This window comes from Peromyscus californicus, unplaced genomic scaffold, assembly GCF_007827085.1.
Source record: "Peromyscus californicus insignis strain IS unplaced genomic scaffold, ASM782708v3 Scaffold_15__1_contigs__length_86483966, whole genome shotgun sequence".
NCBI classification, from domain to species: Eukaryota; Metazoa; Chordata; class Mammalia; order Rodentia; family Cricetidae; genus Peromyscus; species Peromyscus californicus.
In genome coordinates this window covers 53,455,322-53,472,791 of record NW_026294447.1, presented here as the reverse complement: position 1 = coordinate 53,472,791, position 17,470 = coordinate 53,455,322, and the positions used below count along the sequence as shown (strand labels likewise).

Here is a 17,470-nt window from a genome sequence, read left to right as displayed (position 1 = left end):
GATGTTGTTAGGCTGAGCCTTGAGGTTGATTGATTGAGCTGCTCATTGATGTACAGGGACCAAGTCTCTTTACTGTTACTGTTAAAAGTACATCTTTTTGATGGCTGTCGGATGATTTCAGCAGCAGACAGGGCTAGTATTTCTTGAACCATGTTTGAGTTGCTTTTCAGCCACTGACTGAAAGGCCCAACCCTTTTGTTATTGGATTAGCATGAACCAGTTCCTAGTCCAAAGAGAGGCGTGTGCCATGAGCTGAGGGCTAGCTAGGTGACTGGCAGGTGTTAGAAAGTCTGAAACACAGCCTTGGCAGCTTTGGTGTATCAAGAATACACAGTGCTGGGCAGTGCTCTTATTTGGGAAAGAAGTGCAAAGTGAATACTGAGTAATAGTCACAGATTTACCTGCTGTCCCTAAAAGAAACAAAGTACTTACTTGTATTATATTACAATATGAATTTTTAAAAAGCACCCAGTACTGTCCTTTGTGAAATCAGATCTCTGAATGATAATAACTTTAACTTTACTTGGCTGTTTGTTGCATCATTGTTCACAACAATCACAATACTAAAACTGTGCTTGTGTCTGTCAGCAGACGGAGTGCGCGCGCGTGCATGCGTGTGCACACACACACAGAGACACCAGGAATATTATTCAGAAAATAAAGAACTGATGTTGCAGAATTGGACTAGGATAACAAATACATGTTTTACCCACTTACTAGTTTATTAGTTGTGTCTGTGTAGCTTCTGCTCAGAAACTGTTTGAGACTAATTTCCAGCCATCACCCTTTGTCCACACATGCTCCAGTGAGTACTTCCTAAGAATATAGCTACCCTCTGACATATCACCACCTTCACAGTGTTTTAACACTTGTTATCTGCAGTGTAAAAGACTTTTTCATTCTTTTTTTTTTTTTTGGTTATTCCTTTATTAATGTGTCAGCATTAAAACTTATTCTTCAGTGCAGATGTCTGTATTTGTATGCTTATTGTAGCATATTCACAGGAGCTAAAATATGGAAACAGCCTAAGTGTTTGTCAACAAGAGTGGACACACAGACAGACAGACAGACAGACACACACACACACACACACACACACACACACACAGAGGAATATTTAATCTTGATAAAGTGTGGTAATATATTGTATACCCTAATAAAATTTGCCTGAAGATCAGAGAACAGAACAAGGCACTAGATTAAACATAGAGGTCAGGCAGTGGTGGCACACACCTTTAATCCTAGCGCTCAGAAGGCAGAGATCCATCTGGATCTCAGTGAGTTCAAAGCCACCCTAGACTACATGAGATTGACTCAGTCCAGGAGAGAAACAGAGCCAGGAAGTGGTGGCACACACAATACTTGGGAGTCACACACCTTTAACCCCAGTTTTTGGGAAGCACACTCCTTTAATCTCAGCACTAGGAAGGAAGTGATGGCTGGGTGGAGAATGGTATATAAGACATGAGGAAACAGGAACTAAAGCCCTTTCGGCTAGAGGCCTTTTGACTGGAAAGCTTTCGGCTGAGGACTCAGAGGCTTTCAAACAGGATTCATAGAGTTGGCGAGGTGAGACGTAGCAGTGGCTTTTTCCTTTGTCTCTCTGATCTTTCAGCATTTGCCCCAATATCTGGCTCCAGGTTTTTTATTATAAGACCTATTAGAATTCGTGTTACAATAAAGGAGGAAATGCTGACAAATGTGGTAACCTAACTCTATAGAGAGGCCATTATGCTAAGTGCAACAAGCCAGGCTTAGAAAGACAAATACTGCAATCAATCTCTCTTCCATGTGGGGTCTAGTGAACAGAGTTCTTCTGACAAAGTGAGAGCACAGGTGACAAGTATAGAGGGTGGGAGAAGTGAGGAAATGTTGATTGATGGGTGTAGCATTTCGGTTACCAGGAGGAAGTTCTGGAGAACTAATAGCCAGTGGGCTACAGTTGATAATAATACTGTATGCACTGTATAGTTGAGTCTGCTGAGTGTGGCTTCTTAGTGTTCTCCCCACACCAGAACATAGGAGTTGCGGCTGTGCAGACTAGCTGACTATGACAGTCAGTTCATTGTATGTGTGTGACATCACATTCCTGTAGCCAGTTTCATCGTGAAAACCATCAGTCTGTGATCTGTCCTGAGATCAGTTAATATGTTGTGTTATCATGCCTCTTACAGTCTTCTTTTCTGTGAAGTAGGCATCACAGAGTGCTGGTGAGCCAGGAAGCTCAGGAAAGTGCTGCCTCAGTTGGTAGGCCTTCAGGGTGGCCTCTTGATCTTTAAAAGCTAGGTGAACTTGACTTCCAGGTGAGGTGCTTGAGGCCTGTGTGCTGTGGAACTTGGAACTGTGTGTGTGAGGTGCGGGGTGCAGGGAGTGGATGTTAGATTTTAATTCCAGTAGAAAGTGAGTTGATTATTTCCCAAGAGGAATATGGTTTCTTTGATCCAGTATTGGTGGTGGTGGGTGGTGGTGGTAGTCATGGCCTGATAGTTTCTCCAAAAGTGCTCTGGTCACCCCTTGCATGTCTCCTTCCTTTGAAAAGCATAGTAAGAATGATAATGTTGTTTGGTGTGTGGACAAGCTGTCTTTCTGAGGTTCTCAGTGCCCTGTGCTGCATCCTTACAACAGTACCTCAAATGAGCTGTGTACTGAACTATGCCATCTTGATTTCTGAAACAAGAGTGCAGTGTTGTACCTTATTATGAAAGATAACTGGGAAGTAAAATGTTTTGTTTTCAGGAAACTGAAGTGTTGGACTCTCTTCCAGTCTCATAGAGGAATAGCAATGATCACCATAAAGCAGAGTAGGGTAAACATTCCATATGCAGGATGGGTAAATTCTGCTCATTGAGGGGAGCCTAGTGATAGGCTTTCACATAGAGTCTTGACATTCGAGCCTTCTGTTCTGGTGAAGAGTTTTAGAAAGATTGGGCTGGGGACGCTTAGCCCAGTGGGTATAGTGCTTGCAGTGGGAGCATGTGGATCTGATTTTTTTGACCCCAAGCGCCTGTGTAAAAGCCAGGCGCCATGGTGATTATCTGTAATCCGAACTGGGGGTAGGATGGGTTGTCTGTATGTGGTAATTGCAGGTAGAGATAGGCAGATCCGGAGGTATTGGTGGCCAGCTAGTTATTAGGATCCTGCAGACTATGCTTTGAGATGTCTGTCCCTTCACTCCGGGGCTCCAATGACAAACCAAAATACAACTCCACCAAAGTCCAACTTGGAGAAACCTTTGAGTTTATTGGGCTCACTTACAGAGCGTCAGTGAGGGGTCACTTATAGTGACTACAAAGCAGCCACAGCACTGGAAATTCTCACCCCAGCATGGATGGCAGCTTCCTGTAGCTCCATAGATGGAGTCCCCCTCTTCTGTTAATTTTCCACTCTAGACCTCCTGAGGCCATGAAGCCATGTGCAATTAGAGCAGGATTCTATACAGATGGCAGGAGGTGTAGGGGGAGCAGCTGGAATTTCAGGTAAGTATCCACTGACCCTCCTCACCTGCTCCTCCTATGAGGGAAGGCCAGCACTCAGCAATATCTGCTTTGGGGATGGCTTACAAGTAGTCACAGCTGTTCTGGTGAGAAGGGCGGCTGTTATGCTCAGAGGACAGTATCCTACAACACCAGTGTAGCTGATGGTGATTTCCAGTTTCAGCAAGAGTCCCTGTCTCAAAAAATGAGTGTGCTGGAGGATGACATCCAGTGTTGATGTGTGGCCTCTACACTTGTACACACTGGCATATACATAAATACACATGCGCGCGCACACACACGTAATTTTTAAAAGATGAATTTTTATTTTGCCAGCTTACATAGTCAACTTTACTTCTGGAAAAGTGTATGACAATGGAAGAGTGCCTAAATGACTTGGAAGAATTTCCATTAGGGAAATTAGTTTATCAGGGTATGTATAATTTTAAATAGACACGTCTAAGGATAGTTTTAGCTGTGCAGTTGTAGACTGTTAACTAAGCAAAACACCCTTTTAATAAAGTGATGTAACCAGGTCAGGTGTTTGCATCTTTAGTGCCTGCCTGTATGTTGGCTCATTATTTTGTCAACATAATGATAGAGTACTTACAAAGAGTATGTTTTTAATATATGTTTGTACTTTATGATGTGTATATTTACATACTTAACATGTATGTATATGTTTAACAAAGCATCATCTGGTACACATTTTCTTTTAAGGGTTTATTCTGGACTTTTCTCTTTGCCAATAAATGTAGATACATGAGAATCTAAATAGATGTAAAGTGGTCCTTTAGATTCTTTGACAATACCTTTACATAGCTGTAGTTATGATGGTTTTCTACTAGTTTAAAAGTTCCTGCTTATTTTCCAGTGCTGTAGCAATACAAATCAATGTGTTTCTATTTGTATAGTTGTCTGGTTTATTCCTCAGACAAGCTTCTAGGTACAGGATTGCCAGGTTGAGTATAGACTGCTTGACTTTTAGAGAGACTGAACCAATCCCAGGAAGAATGAAAAGGCCCTCGGGAGCCGTAGTCTGATGGCTCTCTTGTTCCTGTGCTTTCTTTGATTTTAACCCTGCATGGTTGTGTAATGGTATTCTTTTTCCCTTTTGTAGTAAGCTGTGCTAGAACAAAATGCAATGAAAGAAACACTGGATGAATGAAAAGCCCTGCTTTGCAGCCCCTCAGCATGGCAGGCCTGCAGCTCATGACCCCTGCTTCCTCACCAATGGGTCCTTTCTTTGGACTGCCATGGCAACAAGAAGCAATTCATGATAACATTTATACGCCAAGAAAATACCAGGTACTAATGAAACCACTAATACTGGAGCATTTTTCACTAAAATGGAAGAAATTAGTATAGAGTTGACACAGCTTATAAAACTCATTTACCCTTTCAAGCTCCTTCTTCTGATTAATTTTCTTGTTTAAAACATTTTTTTCTTAATTTTTCTTTTCTGTTCTAACATCTGCTGGGTAATTGATTTGTTGTGTTGGTTCTGTTTGTGAATTCTTTATCCCCCCACCCCCACCCCCCAATCCACACTGTTCCTTTATATGCATTTGGGTGTATCAGTCCTAATAAGCTGGGTAGGAATGCAGGTTGGTTTGAAAGTGTTCAGCCCTGAGCTAGTAGAAACATACCTAGTGTAGGTTCAATTCTATGTGTTCTTCTAGAGAACCAACATGTGCAGAAATAATTCTTAAATGGAATTGTTAGTGCCATTTTAATGTATGTTTACAGCAGTCCAGCTGTGTGTAACAGCCATTTTACTCCCCTGTTATTCTTAAATAAATGTGAAGACAGTGGTTTTCTTTTTGTAAAGTTGTCTGCAGATTTAGATTTTAGAAAACAGGGACATTTCTCTATTTAAAACAAAAGCCAGTTCTTAAATGTGGTGCCTAGTTAAGAAGTGTATGATCTTTTTCCATGGTTTAGGTTGAGCTCCTGGAAGCGGCTCTGGACCATAACACCATTGTCTGCTTGAACACCGGCTCAGGGAAGACGTTCATCGCAGTCCTGCTCACCAAAGAGCTGGCCCATCAGATCAGGGGCGACCTCAACCCACATGCAAAAAGGACCGTGTTTCTCGTCAACTCTGGTAATCAAACATTACTAAATGCGAGGAGAAAATTGGATGTGCCTTCATATCTAAACAGACTATCTCTGTGGGTATTAACAAGTCATAAGCTTATTGAAGCCCTGCTAGCCGAAATACCATTTCATTTCTCTGTACCATTTCTCTCGTTTGTTCAGACTCTGCATTCCTCTTAATGGGGTTTGCTCTGGGGAGACAGCTAAGTTGTTCAAATTACTTTCATTCTAGGTATTTTCACTCCGTACAGCAGGCTGACTAGAGATAGGAACCTACTTGACAAGTGATTTTTTGTTCTTGTTTTTGCTGGAGTAGTTTTAGGAACTTACATGTGTCTTTAAAGCTACTGAGTAAACTTAGTGTCTCATGTCTTCAAAGATGTATGTATGTTTGGGATTGTCAAAATGAAAGCACAACCTATGAGCCCAAGATGACCTCCCTTTTGTTTGTAAAGACAGTCTCAGCATAATTCTGTGATTTGAACAATACTTCTTGGTAGATTGACATGATTTCATTGAGGAGAGCAAGACAGACAGTGGAGAGTTGGTTCCCTTCCAACCTGAAAAGGAGTTAGGTCTTAGGATGGAGGAAGTCAATTGTGAAGCGGGTATGAGGTTGTCTGGAGGAAGTGATGGAAGAGAGAGTGGCAGGGCTCATTGGTGACTTTACAGGGGGATCTTGGAACTATGATTTTTAAATTAGCCATTCAAAAATTGGTGGCTAGTTATAACTTGATAATTTTGTAACTGTTCAGAAAGCCAATTGGGCACATTGTTCATATTTATATGTTATCTTTGTGACCAGCAAACCAGGTTGCTCAACAAGTTTCAGCTGTCAGAACTCACTCAGATCTCAAGGTTGGGGAGTACTCAAACCTAGAAGTAAATGCATCTTGGACAAAAGAGAAATGGAGCCAAGAGTTTACTAAGCACCAGGTGAGACCTGCAGGGACGTTTCACTATACAGATACAAGTCCTTGATTTGATTAATATTAGCCTTAGCCATCTGAGATAGTTTGAAAATGATGCTTTCCAGTCCCTTTCTATTCTCTCTTCCTGTGGGTTCATCTGAAACCAGTAGGAACAATAAATTACTAATGTGAGTGCCATTCAGAGGGTAGAAAAGAGACCGATGCCATTATTTACTTGCTTGAAAAACACAAATACCTGGACTTACTTTGAACTTGAAGAAAATGTTCTTTTGGGTTAGGTATTTTGCAACTGCAAAAGTTTCTTGGTTGAGGCCTCTGGTCTTTGAGGGAGGCCCCCTCTGCCTTCATGTTCCTACGTAGCTAGCATGTGCTAAGGGCTTCTTGTGTGTGGTGCTAGGAGATACACAGCGGTTGAGGGCTGCTTGCAACTAACATTCAACAGCCTACTAATTACTAGTATTTCTCACATATTGGAATGAATCCACCTAAATAAAGCCTGTCCACAGAACAATAGGCTAGACAAAGAGTACTTAATCTTTCAGAAAACCCTGTCAGCTCAGTGTAAATTCTTTTGTGATTTGACTAGATTGACAAGTCTCATCTGTCAATTATGGCTGGGGAAACCTGAAGTCAATTTAGTAACTTACCATAAGGACATGGTCTCCCTTTCTAAGGACTTTTTCTCATAATCTTTCCCCATACTTTCATTGTTTACATCTTGGTTCCAATGTTTGTATATATGTTCTACATATGTAAATTTTTTGCTTTAATTTTGACCCATGATTTCATTCATAATCTTCACTTCCATATACTGACTCTGGTCTCTGGTAGAGGTATATAGCCAGGCAGGTTAATGGCATTTGTGTACTGATGTCAGTTTTATTTTAGGTTCTCATTATGACTTGCTATGTCGCCTTGAATGTTTTGAAAAATGGTTACTTATCACTGTCAGACATTAACCTTTTGGTGTTTGATGAGTGTCATCTTGCAATTCTAGACCACCCCTATCGAGAAATTATGAAGGTAGGTTTTTAAGACTTTATCAACTTCAATAATTTATGGTCAAATTATTAAGTTATTGAATATATGCAGTTTTAAATTTAAAAAATAATTCTAATTTTATGTGTATAGGAGTTTGCCTGCATGTATGTCTGTGTATGGCATTTGTGCCTGGTATTCTCAGAGGCCAGAAGAGGATGTCAGGTCTTTCTGAAACTAGAATTACAGATGGTTGTGAGCCAATGTATAAATGCTGGGAATCGAACCTGGGTTCTTTGGAAGAGTAACCAGTACTCTTAATTGCTGGGCCATCTCTCCACTCTTATATGCTGTATTTACAGGAGAAAAAAAAAAAAAAAGAGTCAAAAGGCAGTGGTGTTAGTCACCATTATTGGGAACTTGATTCCAGTGTACAGATGAATGAATCTTAAAACCAGTGTTCATTTAATCTATAATCTATAGTGTTTCTACATCATAATATCAATTGACATATTTTTTTAGAGTATCCAAATGTGCCCTTTTGAGAAATATATCTTTAAACAACAGCACCAAAAATATAGTAATTTATAGTATTAATGCTGCTGTTTCCACAGAAGTGGGTATCAGTAATTGCCAGTAGTTTTCCTGTGTTGGATGTGGCAGTGTCTCTTGCTGTGGTCTTGCATGAGGAAGTCCTTACTGTTTATATCTTTTATTATGTTAGCTCTGTGAAAGTTGTCCATCATGCCCTCGAATTTTGGGACTGACTGCTTCCATTTTAAATGGGAAATGTGATCCAGAGGAATTGGAAGAAAAGATTCAGAAACTGGAGAATATTCTTAAGAGTAATGCTGAGACTGCAACTGACCTGGTGGTCTTAGACAGGTATGCGCTGCTCAGGGGCTTGGCTTGAAGAAGTCTGGTTTTGACCAGTGGGGAGTCTTTGATAGCCTCTGCAGCATCTTGCATTTGGTACCTGTTTCAGTGAACAAATGGCTGCTAAAAGGAATGAACAAAACGGACAAGTCTTTTTTTAAAGTACAGTTAGTTACCTTCAAGCACAAGCATCTACCCTTGTTTCTGCAGAGAGCCTCAGATGGGGGTGCTGCCATCTTCAGTGATGGCGTTGCATGGGGTGAGTGGCTGGCTAGTTTATGTCAGCTTGACACAAGCTATAGTTATCTGAGAGAAGGGAACCTCAGTTGAGAAAATGTCTCCAGAAAGAAGCTTGGGCTGTAAATAGACAAGCCTGTAAGGCATTTTCTTAGTGATCGATGGGGGAGGGCCCAACGCATTGTGGGAGGTGCCACCACGGGGCGCTTGTGGTCCTGGGTTGTATAAGAAAAGCAGGCTGAACAGGCCAGAGGGGCAAACCAGTAAGCAGCACCCCTCTGTGGCCCGTGCATCAGCTCCTGGCTCCAGGTTACTGTCTTGAATTCCTGTCCTGACTTCCTTCGACGATGAATTGTGATACAGAAATGTAAGCAAAATAAACCCTTTCCCCACAAGTTGCTTTCGGTCATGGTGTTTCCTCACAGCAATAGTCACCCAAACTAAGTCAGCCAGCCCTTCCTGTTCCCTCGTGTTGCTAGACTGGGGACTCCTGTCAGGACATTTACCTTCAGTGTAAAGAGCACACCATTAGTGTGTGCTTGGTTGTTCTGATCTAGACATCTCAGGGCACACTGAAGGAGTCTCAGAGAATTCAGCAGGGTACTTGAAAATATTGGAGAACAACCTATTGTTTTGAAGATTGGTTGCAGATTTCTGAAAAAGATGCTGTTTGTATTTTGTAAGTTGTCTTGGTTGAGGAGTTAACAGTTTTGAGCTTCTGTAACTTAATTGACATGGAAGCAGACACATGCGCACAACCTGACTGATACGTTTACCTTTATGGGAAGGAGCTGTGGCCGTTAGTGGAAATTGCCATTTGGCAGACAAGTCTCTGGCAGATTGTCTTAATTGAGTTGATCGAGGTGGGAAGACTCGGGCAGTGCCGTTCCTGGGTGGGGTCCTAGACTGGATACAAAGGAGAAGGGAGCTGGAAATGGGCAGCGAATGCTCTGTGTCTCAACTGTGGATGTGATGTGGACAGTTGCTTCAACTTCCTGCTGTTCTGACTTTGCTGCGTTTTGAACAATATCCCTAAACTGTGAGCTAGAACACCCCTTCCCACTTCAGTCCCTTTTGTCAGGATGTTTATGACAGCAGCAGCAGCCGACTCAGACAGAAGCCTTGTATAAATTAGTAGGGAAATGGTTACAGTGAGCAGGAATAAACAGTGTGGGTATGGACGTGTATTTGTAAGTAAATAGAACATTCAGTTCACACCAGAATAGTCTGCCGTTCTGATTTGGTGTCTTTGTTTCTTTTGCTGTTGCTGTGATAAAGTACCTAGCTGCTTTAAGCTTCTGCTGCCTTGACTGAAATCCCAACCATGATGGACTGTTCTTTGAACTGTGAGCTCAAATGAATCCATTATCCCTGTGAGGGTAATTTACCTCACAACAAGAAAAGAAACGTAAGACATTTAGGTTAAGAAAAATGAAACTATGTATTAAGTGTCTTTATTGTATTTCACTCACTAAAAATCATCCATATTCTTTTAGTGTATTGTGTACTGTTTGGGTTGTCATGGTTTGTGAAAGACAGTGAATCCAAGGAATGACACCAGGAATGAAGGAAAGCTGGCAGTTTACCTTACAAAAATACATTAGTATCAACAGAATCAGTGAAATGGCTCAGCATATAAAGCCTACCTGAGTTAAGTACGTGGGTCCTGTCCCTTCCAAGCTCCTGTCCCTCCTTCAGAATGAGTGAGTGACATGGCGCTGTCACTTCGCCCTCATCAAGGTGGAAGGAGAGAACTGACTTCACAAAGTTACCCTCCTACTCCTGCACTCTAGCACTTGTTCCTGTCCCTACCATACGGACACAACAACAGATACATTAATAAGTAAAAACTGGAAACATTGAGATCTGCAGGTGTTAAAAGAGTTCACATGGGGGCTGGAGAGATGGATCAGCAGTTAAAGAGTGCTTGCTGCTCTTCCAGAGGACCTAAGTTCGTTCCCACTACTCATTGCAGGCCGCAACCTTGGGCATCTGTACTCATGTGTATACCCATATATAGACATACATCTTACATAATTAAAAATAACTAAAAATAAAAGCTTTCAGACCATATGTTAAGCTGCTCATTTAATGATAAAACATTCCTCTTTGACCTCTGCTGATCAACTTCTGTTTCTGGAAAATAATTATTGAGTATTTTGAACATTTTTCTTCTCCATTCTGCATCCTTGGGCAAAAGGTGGCAGTCAACCTACAAAACAAAAACCAATTCTGGGACTCCAGTGAAATCTCTTCACAGAGTTCTTTGAACCTTAGCCTTACAGTGATTGCTTGCACTTAACTCAGTGAAAAGCCAAGTGCCACTAGAGAAGGCATGCTGGAGTCTGCCTTTTTTGCTTAAGTAGAGACATAAACTCAAACTAGATAGAGGAGGTAAATGAATCAGAGTGCTGTACTGGATTTTTATAAGATGACACAAAGGGCATTTGAGGAAGGCAGGGGACTTTATGGCTGACAGAACCTTGGTCTTGTTTTGGTGGAATGACCTAATATTGCTGACGTTCATCTCTTTTTCTATCCTCCTTGCATTTGGGTTAAGTCAGAGTAGAGCTCCCAGCACACTTGAGATGTAGTAACAATCCAACTTGCATTCTTTTCTTTTTCCTTTAGGAAACCTTGTAAATCATACTTATTTAAAAACAAAAAAGGCTGTATATTTTCTGTGGGGAAATTCAGAAATATGAAAACTAATAATTAAAATAAATACCTAAAAGTTTACCACACTGCTAACATTTTGGAATATTTTCTTAGTATCTTCTTTTTCTTGTTTTTTAAAAAACAGTTATGCATTTTCACTGATATTGACAACTTGTTTCTGATTTTAAAGATACACTTCTCAGCCGTGTGAGATTGTGGTAGATTGTGGACCATTTACTGACAGAAGTGGGCTTTATGAAAGACTGCTGATGGAATTAGAAGAAGCACTTAATTTTATCAATGACTGTAATGTATCTGTACATTCAAAGGAAAGAGATTCTACTCTGATTTCCAAACAAGTAAGTATGTGCAGAGTCTCTCCATTGAGCACTGCAATGAGGGTATACTTCTGTTGAGGATGTTTCCCACACATCTCAGTTAAAACTCTTATTAGCTCAGGACATTTTTCATTGAACATGTGATAGCTAGCACATTACAGTCAAGGTTGGGTTTGTTTGACAGGCACTTGTATTTGTATGTTATAGCCCTCTTGGCAGGACTAAGGGTTCAGATGGTGCCTGTTTAAGAAGTGAGTTCAGTTTGGTTTGCTTTGCTTTGCTTTGGTCAGAAGAGTTAGTCCCCGCTGGAACTTTTGGTCTGAGTTCTCTGCTGTTTGCTAGCATTTGTAACAGGAATAGCCCACACCTGCAGCCGCAGCCACAGCACTCTGCCTTTCAGCTTGTTAGAAGTGAAAAGTATGGGACCCATTCCTGGGCCACTGATTGAGTCTGAGGAGGGAGGGGGTCTACAGGATTGACTTGACTTTGAAAAGGCCTTCCAGTGATCCTGATGGCATTGATGCTTGACAGCTAGTAACCACTCTAGGGCTTTGTAGTGAATTTTTTTTAATATCAATACCCTTTTAAATGTGGCTCAGAATTTCGCATGGTGATTTAATTTTTTTTTAAAAAAACAGCAATGTCCAGATTGGTTTTTTTGTTTGTTTGTTTGTTTTTTTGTTTTTTGAGACAGAGTCACACTATGTATCTTTAGTTGTCCTTGAATTCACTCTGTAGACTAGTCTGGTCTCTGACTCACAGAGATCCACCGGCCTTTGTCTCCTGGGTGCTGAAATTAAAGGTGTGTGCCACTATGCCTAGCCTTGTTTGGGTTTTTTAACCCTATGAATCTTGCTAAATCCATTTTCAATCCATTGTCTTCACTGGCATATAGAACTGGTAGTTGCCCCATTAGAGCCTGGCTGTGCATTTTTATTCAGCTCAGCTGAAGTTAGAAGTTGGGCTACTCTGGACAGGCTCCAAAATGAGATTCTGGATTTTACTGAATGCTTTCATTACAGTGAACCCAGAGGAGACAGTGCACAGTGGTATAGAACTGTCCAGCCTTTGCAGAGGGAAGTGCTGGTGCTAGCCTGGCCAGAATTCACCCATACTTCCTAGCATTTCATTTTAATATTCATTATAATAGAAAAATATATGTATGAATGACTAGGGAATCTGGAACATGAGTACAATTGAAGGGAAATTGCTTTTGTCTTGCTGAGCTACTGCACTCCATGGCTCTTTACAGTGCTTTACAGCTTTTTACAGGGAGCAGATGATGCAGTTATAGTTGTGACAAATCCTGCATCCAAAGTTCAGGTTTTTCAAATCTCATACAGTTGCATATTTTAGCTGCTATTTATTATCTTTGCTGGGAGAAAAGGAGATGGTTCTAGGCATAGGTCTGTGAAAGGGAAGTTGGGAAGACCATTAAGCTGTTCCTCTAATGTTAGGGAATTGACCTCTGTGTTCCTGTTGGGGTAAATTGGTTTTGAAGGCACACTTTAGGACTGCTGAAGCCCCAGTTCCGCTGTCTGAAAGGATGTGTTGATTATCTAGCTTTTGGCTTTCTTCACTTTTCCCGTAGATGCTCTCAGACTGCCGTGCAGTGTTGGTTGTTCTGGGACCCTGGTGTGCGGATAAAGTAGCTGGGATGATGGTAAGAGAACTGCAGAAGTACATCAAACACGAGCAAGAGGAGCTGCACAGGAAGTTTTTGTTGTTTACAGACACTTTGCTGAGGAAAATACATGCACTATGTGAAGAGCACTTCTCACCTGCCTCACTTGACCTGAAGTATGTAACTCCTAAAGTCATGAAACTGCTCGAGATCCTGCGCAAATACAAGCCCTATGAGCGACAGCAGTTTGAAAGTGTTGAGTGGTACAATAATAGGAATCAGGATAACTATGTGTCCTGGAGTGATTCGGAGGATGATGATGACGATGAAGAAATTGAAGAAAAAGAAAAGCCAGAGACAAATTTCCCTTCTCCATTTACCAATATTTTATGTGGAATTATCTTTGTGGAAAGAAGGTACACAGCAGTTGTCCTCAACAGGTAACTGTCGTGTGGGGAAGCAGTGCTGGGGGGGCTTGAAGAGCCTATAGACAGGTCTGTTTCTGACTTTTACAAGGTCTCATCTGGAAGTCGTGTGTTATGCTGTCCTGAATTAACAAAGAGGATGCCTACAGTCACTTTCTCTAAAGGCTAACTTTGACACAACTGACATTTTTGTCTTAAAAGATGCTAATTCATTCTAATTCAAAGTAGAGAACATACAGAAAAAAATTGAGTTGAAGTAAAGCATGCCATGTTTTGTGTACAGTTGCTGGATTCAGTTCGGTTGTCCATCAGTGTTTAACTGTATTTAGACTCTGTTGAGTATTTCTCACACAGCTCTTTACAGGCTCCTAGGATACACTATCTGAGTATTGAGAGTGATTTTTTATATTAAAAATTTTCACCTTAAATGTGATACTGTGAAATGCTGTTCTGGTTTCTGGGCATACAGGTCCTGAAGTCCTTAGAGCCTTCAAAATGATAAGTGTCTTTTCTATGCTAAAAAGAGTTGGTTGGCTTCAGGATGAGGGTGGGTCTAAAATGATCTGTCTAGGCAAGATTGAGGGTTAGCTCTTACCCAGTGTTTGGGGAGGGAAGAAGGGGCTAAGGGCTGAGTTGATGACCAGTGGCCACTGATTTAACCAGTCATGCTATATAAGAACACTTTCACAAACCCAGAAGATAAGCGGGGAGAGCTTCTGGATCCCTCCAGGTCCTGCATGGTGTGTGTGCACTTAGACAGGGGGGAAGTCATGTGCCCTCCTCGCGCCTTGCCTTGTGCATCCATTCATCTGCATCCTTTATATTAACCTGTATAGTAAACCAGTAAACAGTGTCCTGGGTCCTTTGGCCACTCTGAAGAGGACCCTACTTGGGGCTTGTGACTGGCATCTGAAAACTAGGAGCATTTCTTGGAGACTGAACCTTTCAGGCTTTGGGATCTAATCATGTATCTCCAGGTTGATAGTGCCAGAATCAAATTAAGTTATAGGACACAAGCAGCAACATGTCTGCTTTTACAGAACTGATTGTTTGCTGGGGAAAATCTGTGCCTTCTAAGGTCACGGAAGCCTTCTCTATTGATCTTTGTGTTTGAGAACATGGGAAGGACCATTGTTCAGTCTTCCAGGCTGCACTGGGGAGAAGTTAGAGGTATATTCGTAGTTTAGTTTGGTTTATAGACTGCATATTAAAACATTTTGAGTTGGAAGAGAATGTTAAAAAGTTCTGAAAATAGCCAGGCGGTGGTGGCGCACGCCTTTAATCCCAGCACTCGGGAGGCAGAGCTAGGCGGATCTCTGTGAGTTCGAGGCCAGCCTGGACTACCAAGTGAGTTCCAGGAAAGGCGCAAAGCTACACAGAGAAACCCTGTCTCGAAAAACCAAAAAAAAAAAAAAGTTCTGAAAATATTAAGATAATGGTTAGTTCCTGTTTATATTCTTTTAATTAATACAGTTTTTTCCCCCTTGAATATAGACCTGGACACAGAACTGTGCTTTAACTATGTGTCAGGTGGTCATTTACCGTATGATGGGTTTGGGTTTTTGATTGATGTTGTATCATTTCCTTCCTAAAGAGCATCCTTATTTTTTTGTACTTAAGGCTGTACTTTTCTGGGAGATCCATTAATTGGCCAAAGTTCAATCCCTGAGAACCTTTTTTGAAAGTAGTCATCTCTAAGGAGAAATTAAGCTTTGTTTCCTGAGGTAATTGGGATTTTTTTTTTCCTTAACTACTTCTTGAATGTTTAGGAGTTTTAAATTTTTTGACTAATGGGAAATTGGATTGGATAGCAGTCATTTGGCAGCTTTCAATTGGGTGATTTTGCTGGTCACTGAGTCTGGGCCTCCTGATGGATATGAATTGAAATAACTTGAGGTACGGAATTATATTTCAACAGGACATTAATGTTGGAAGGGACCTCACTGAGCATCTAATTCAACTGCTTAGGGTTCTAAAAATGCCACAGGAGGAAAAGTGATTTGCTCAAAGTTAAATTGCTAGTCAGTGGCAGAGACAGTTCTAGAATCCTCATACTCAGCTCCCGGCTTCCCTTTCTACAATCGTAATGCTCCTGGATGTCCCTGAGCAGCAGAACTGAGCACTTTCAGCAGGAAGCAAGCCAGGGGATCTGTGACTGATGCGGGTGTGTGTGTGTGTGTGTGTGTGTGTGTGTGTGTGTGTGTAAGGGATGAAGGGAAGGTGGTATTTAGACTGAGGACAAAGCATTTCAGTGGTAAAAGTGTTGAACATTGGCACAGTTTGTTTGGTGCCTCTCTGTGGAGAGACTCCCTGCTCCGTGTGTGATGGCATAGGGATGAACGTTTTCTGGGGCTTGGAGAGAATGAGAGTTTATTTCCTTTCTGCCCCCATTATAAGAGCTTTTAAAGAACTCATGCTAGGATATACGTTTTATGCAGAGATGTGTCAGTTTTCACTGCAGAATTATTAGCCAGAAAAAATTTATCTAAAAATCAATCACTTCCTGATTACTTAAGAATCAGATTAATTGTGATCAGCTTTCATAAAATGTGGCTAGTGTTCTAGGATGAATGAAGAGCAGTGTGAGGTTGACTCTGTGGCATCTAAGTAAAGGTACAGTAGAAGTTTTGTTCTAATACGCTAAGCTTAGAGAAACTTGGTGCACTCTGGAGTCTCTCCTCCTCTGTCTGTAGGAGGAGAAGAAGCTCTCGGCACACAGGCTGCTCCGTCTCCTGGGCACAGTCACTCTGTGTGGTGTGTGCTGCAAGCACAGCTCCTCCTCACACTTGCAGTCTTCCTCTGTGTACCCTCAAAGCAGTGCTCACAGCACTCCATGGTGGGGAGGTAGCTCTTGGCACCCTGTCACAGGTACAGGCGTCAGCAGGTGGTGTGCAGGTGCTGAGCGCAGTGCTCTTCTAGCTCTGCTTTGCTAGTGTGGTGTGGTGTCACCATTGGACAGACCTAAGTTTACGTCCTGTCTTGTCTTGAACTTCTCCCTCCCTACTGCTCTTCACTCTGAACTAATTTTAGACTGTCAGAGCAGTTGGCTAGAGTCCTGTATTTGCTCACCCATTTCCCTGTGATTAAGGCCCGCGTCTCAGCCAAGGGAACCAACATTAGTTCAGTACTAGGTGCTGCACCCCGGGGTTTGTCTTAGTTTTGCCATTTTTCCTTTCTTGTCCTTCAAGTGGTTTCGCTTTGAGATGTAGTTAAGATTAGCCTCAAACTAGGGCTCCTTCTATCTTGGCCATTTGCTGGGGTTACATGCTTGCCTCTATTCCTTTTGCTTTGTTTTGGGGAGACAGGATCTCATTTAGTCCAGGCTGGTTTCAAACTCATTATATAGCTGAGGATGACCTTGACTCCTCCTCCTAATTGGTTTGATACAGGTGTGTGTCACCACCTCAGCTTTTCTGTCTCCCTCAGGGATCATATAGCATCCTTGTATCTCTCCAGTCTTCCCTGGTCTTTCCTTGTTCCTGATGGTCTTGAGGGTCTGATGGTCGGGCATGTCATATGCTGCTGCTCCATTTGGACTGGCTGGCGATGTTCTTAAGGTTAAACTAGGGGTAGGGGATTTCAAAGAATACTGTAGAGATGGCACTCCTTTCTGGTCATATCATACTAGGGACTGGCATAACAAAAACCGTCATTGATGATGTTCAACTTCCTCTTAGTGTCTGTCAGCTTTCCTACTGTGAAGTGTTTATCCTTTTCTGATTTACACTTTGGAAGCAAATTTCCACATCTAGATTGTCTACAGAAGGAGGGAATGATTAACCTCCACTTCCTGGGGAGGCAGTGTATATATACATACCTATTGTTTGGA

The 17,470-nt window shown here is 41.7% G+C and overlaps 1 protein-coding gene across 6 annotated transcripts in view; it reads left to right on the top strand.

The window, feature by feature from the left end:
- Window positions 1-17,470, top strand: part of Dicer1 (dicer 1, ribonuclease III) — a 66,861-nt gene that overhangs the window by 16,744 nt on the left and 32,647 nt on the right. For 5 of the 6 annotated variants that reach the window (XM_052738872.1, XM_052738875.1, XM_052738873.1 and 2 more), the window contains 7 exons: window positions 4,594-4,781; window positions 5,418-5,580; window positions 6,379-6,509; window positions 7,394-7,528; window positions 8,208-8,368; window positions 11,445-11,613; window positions 13,184-13,656. In XM_052738872.1, the coding sequence (XP_052594832.1) occupies window positions 4,638-4,781; window positions 5,418-5,580; window positions 6,379-6,509; window positions 7,394-7,528; window positions 8,208-8,368; window positions 11,445-11,613; window positions 13,184-13,656 (1,376 nt within the window). In that variant the 5' untranslated portion in view covers window positions 4,594-4,637. Of the gene's footprint in view, window positions 1-4,593; window positions 4,782-5,417; window positions 5,581-6,378; window positions 6,510-7,382; window positions 7,529-8,207; window positions 8,369-11,444; window positions 11,614-13,183; window positions 13,657-17,470 lie in introns of those variants that run through there. The other variant, XM_052738877.1, reaches the window with a different exon arrangement.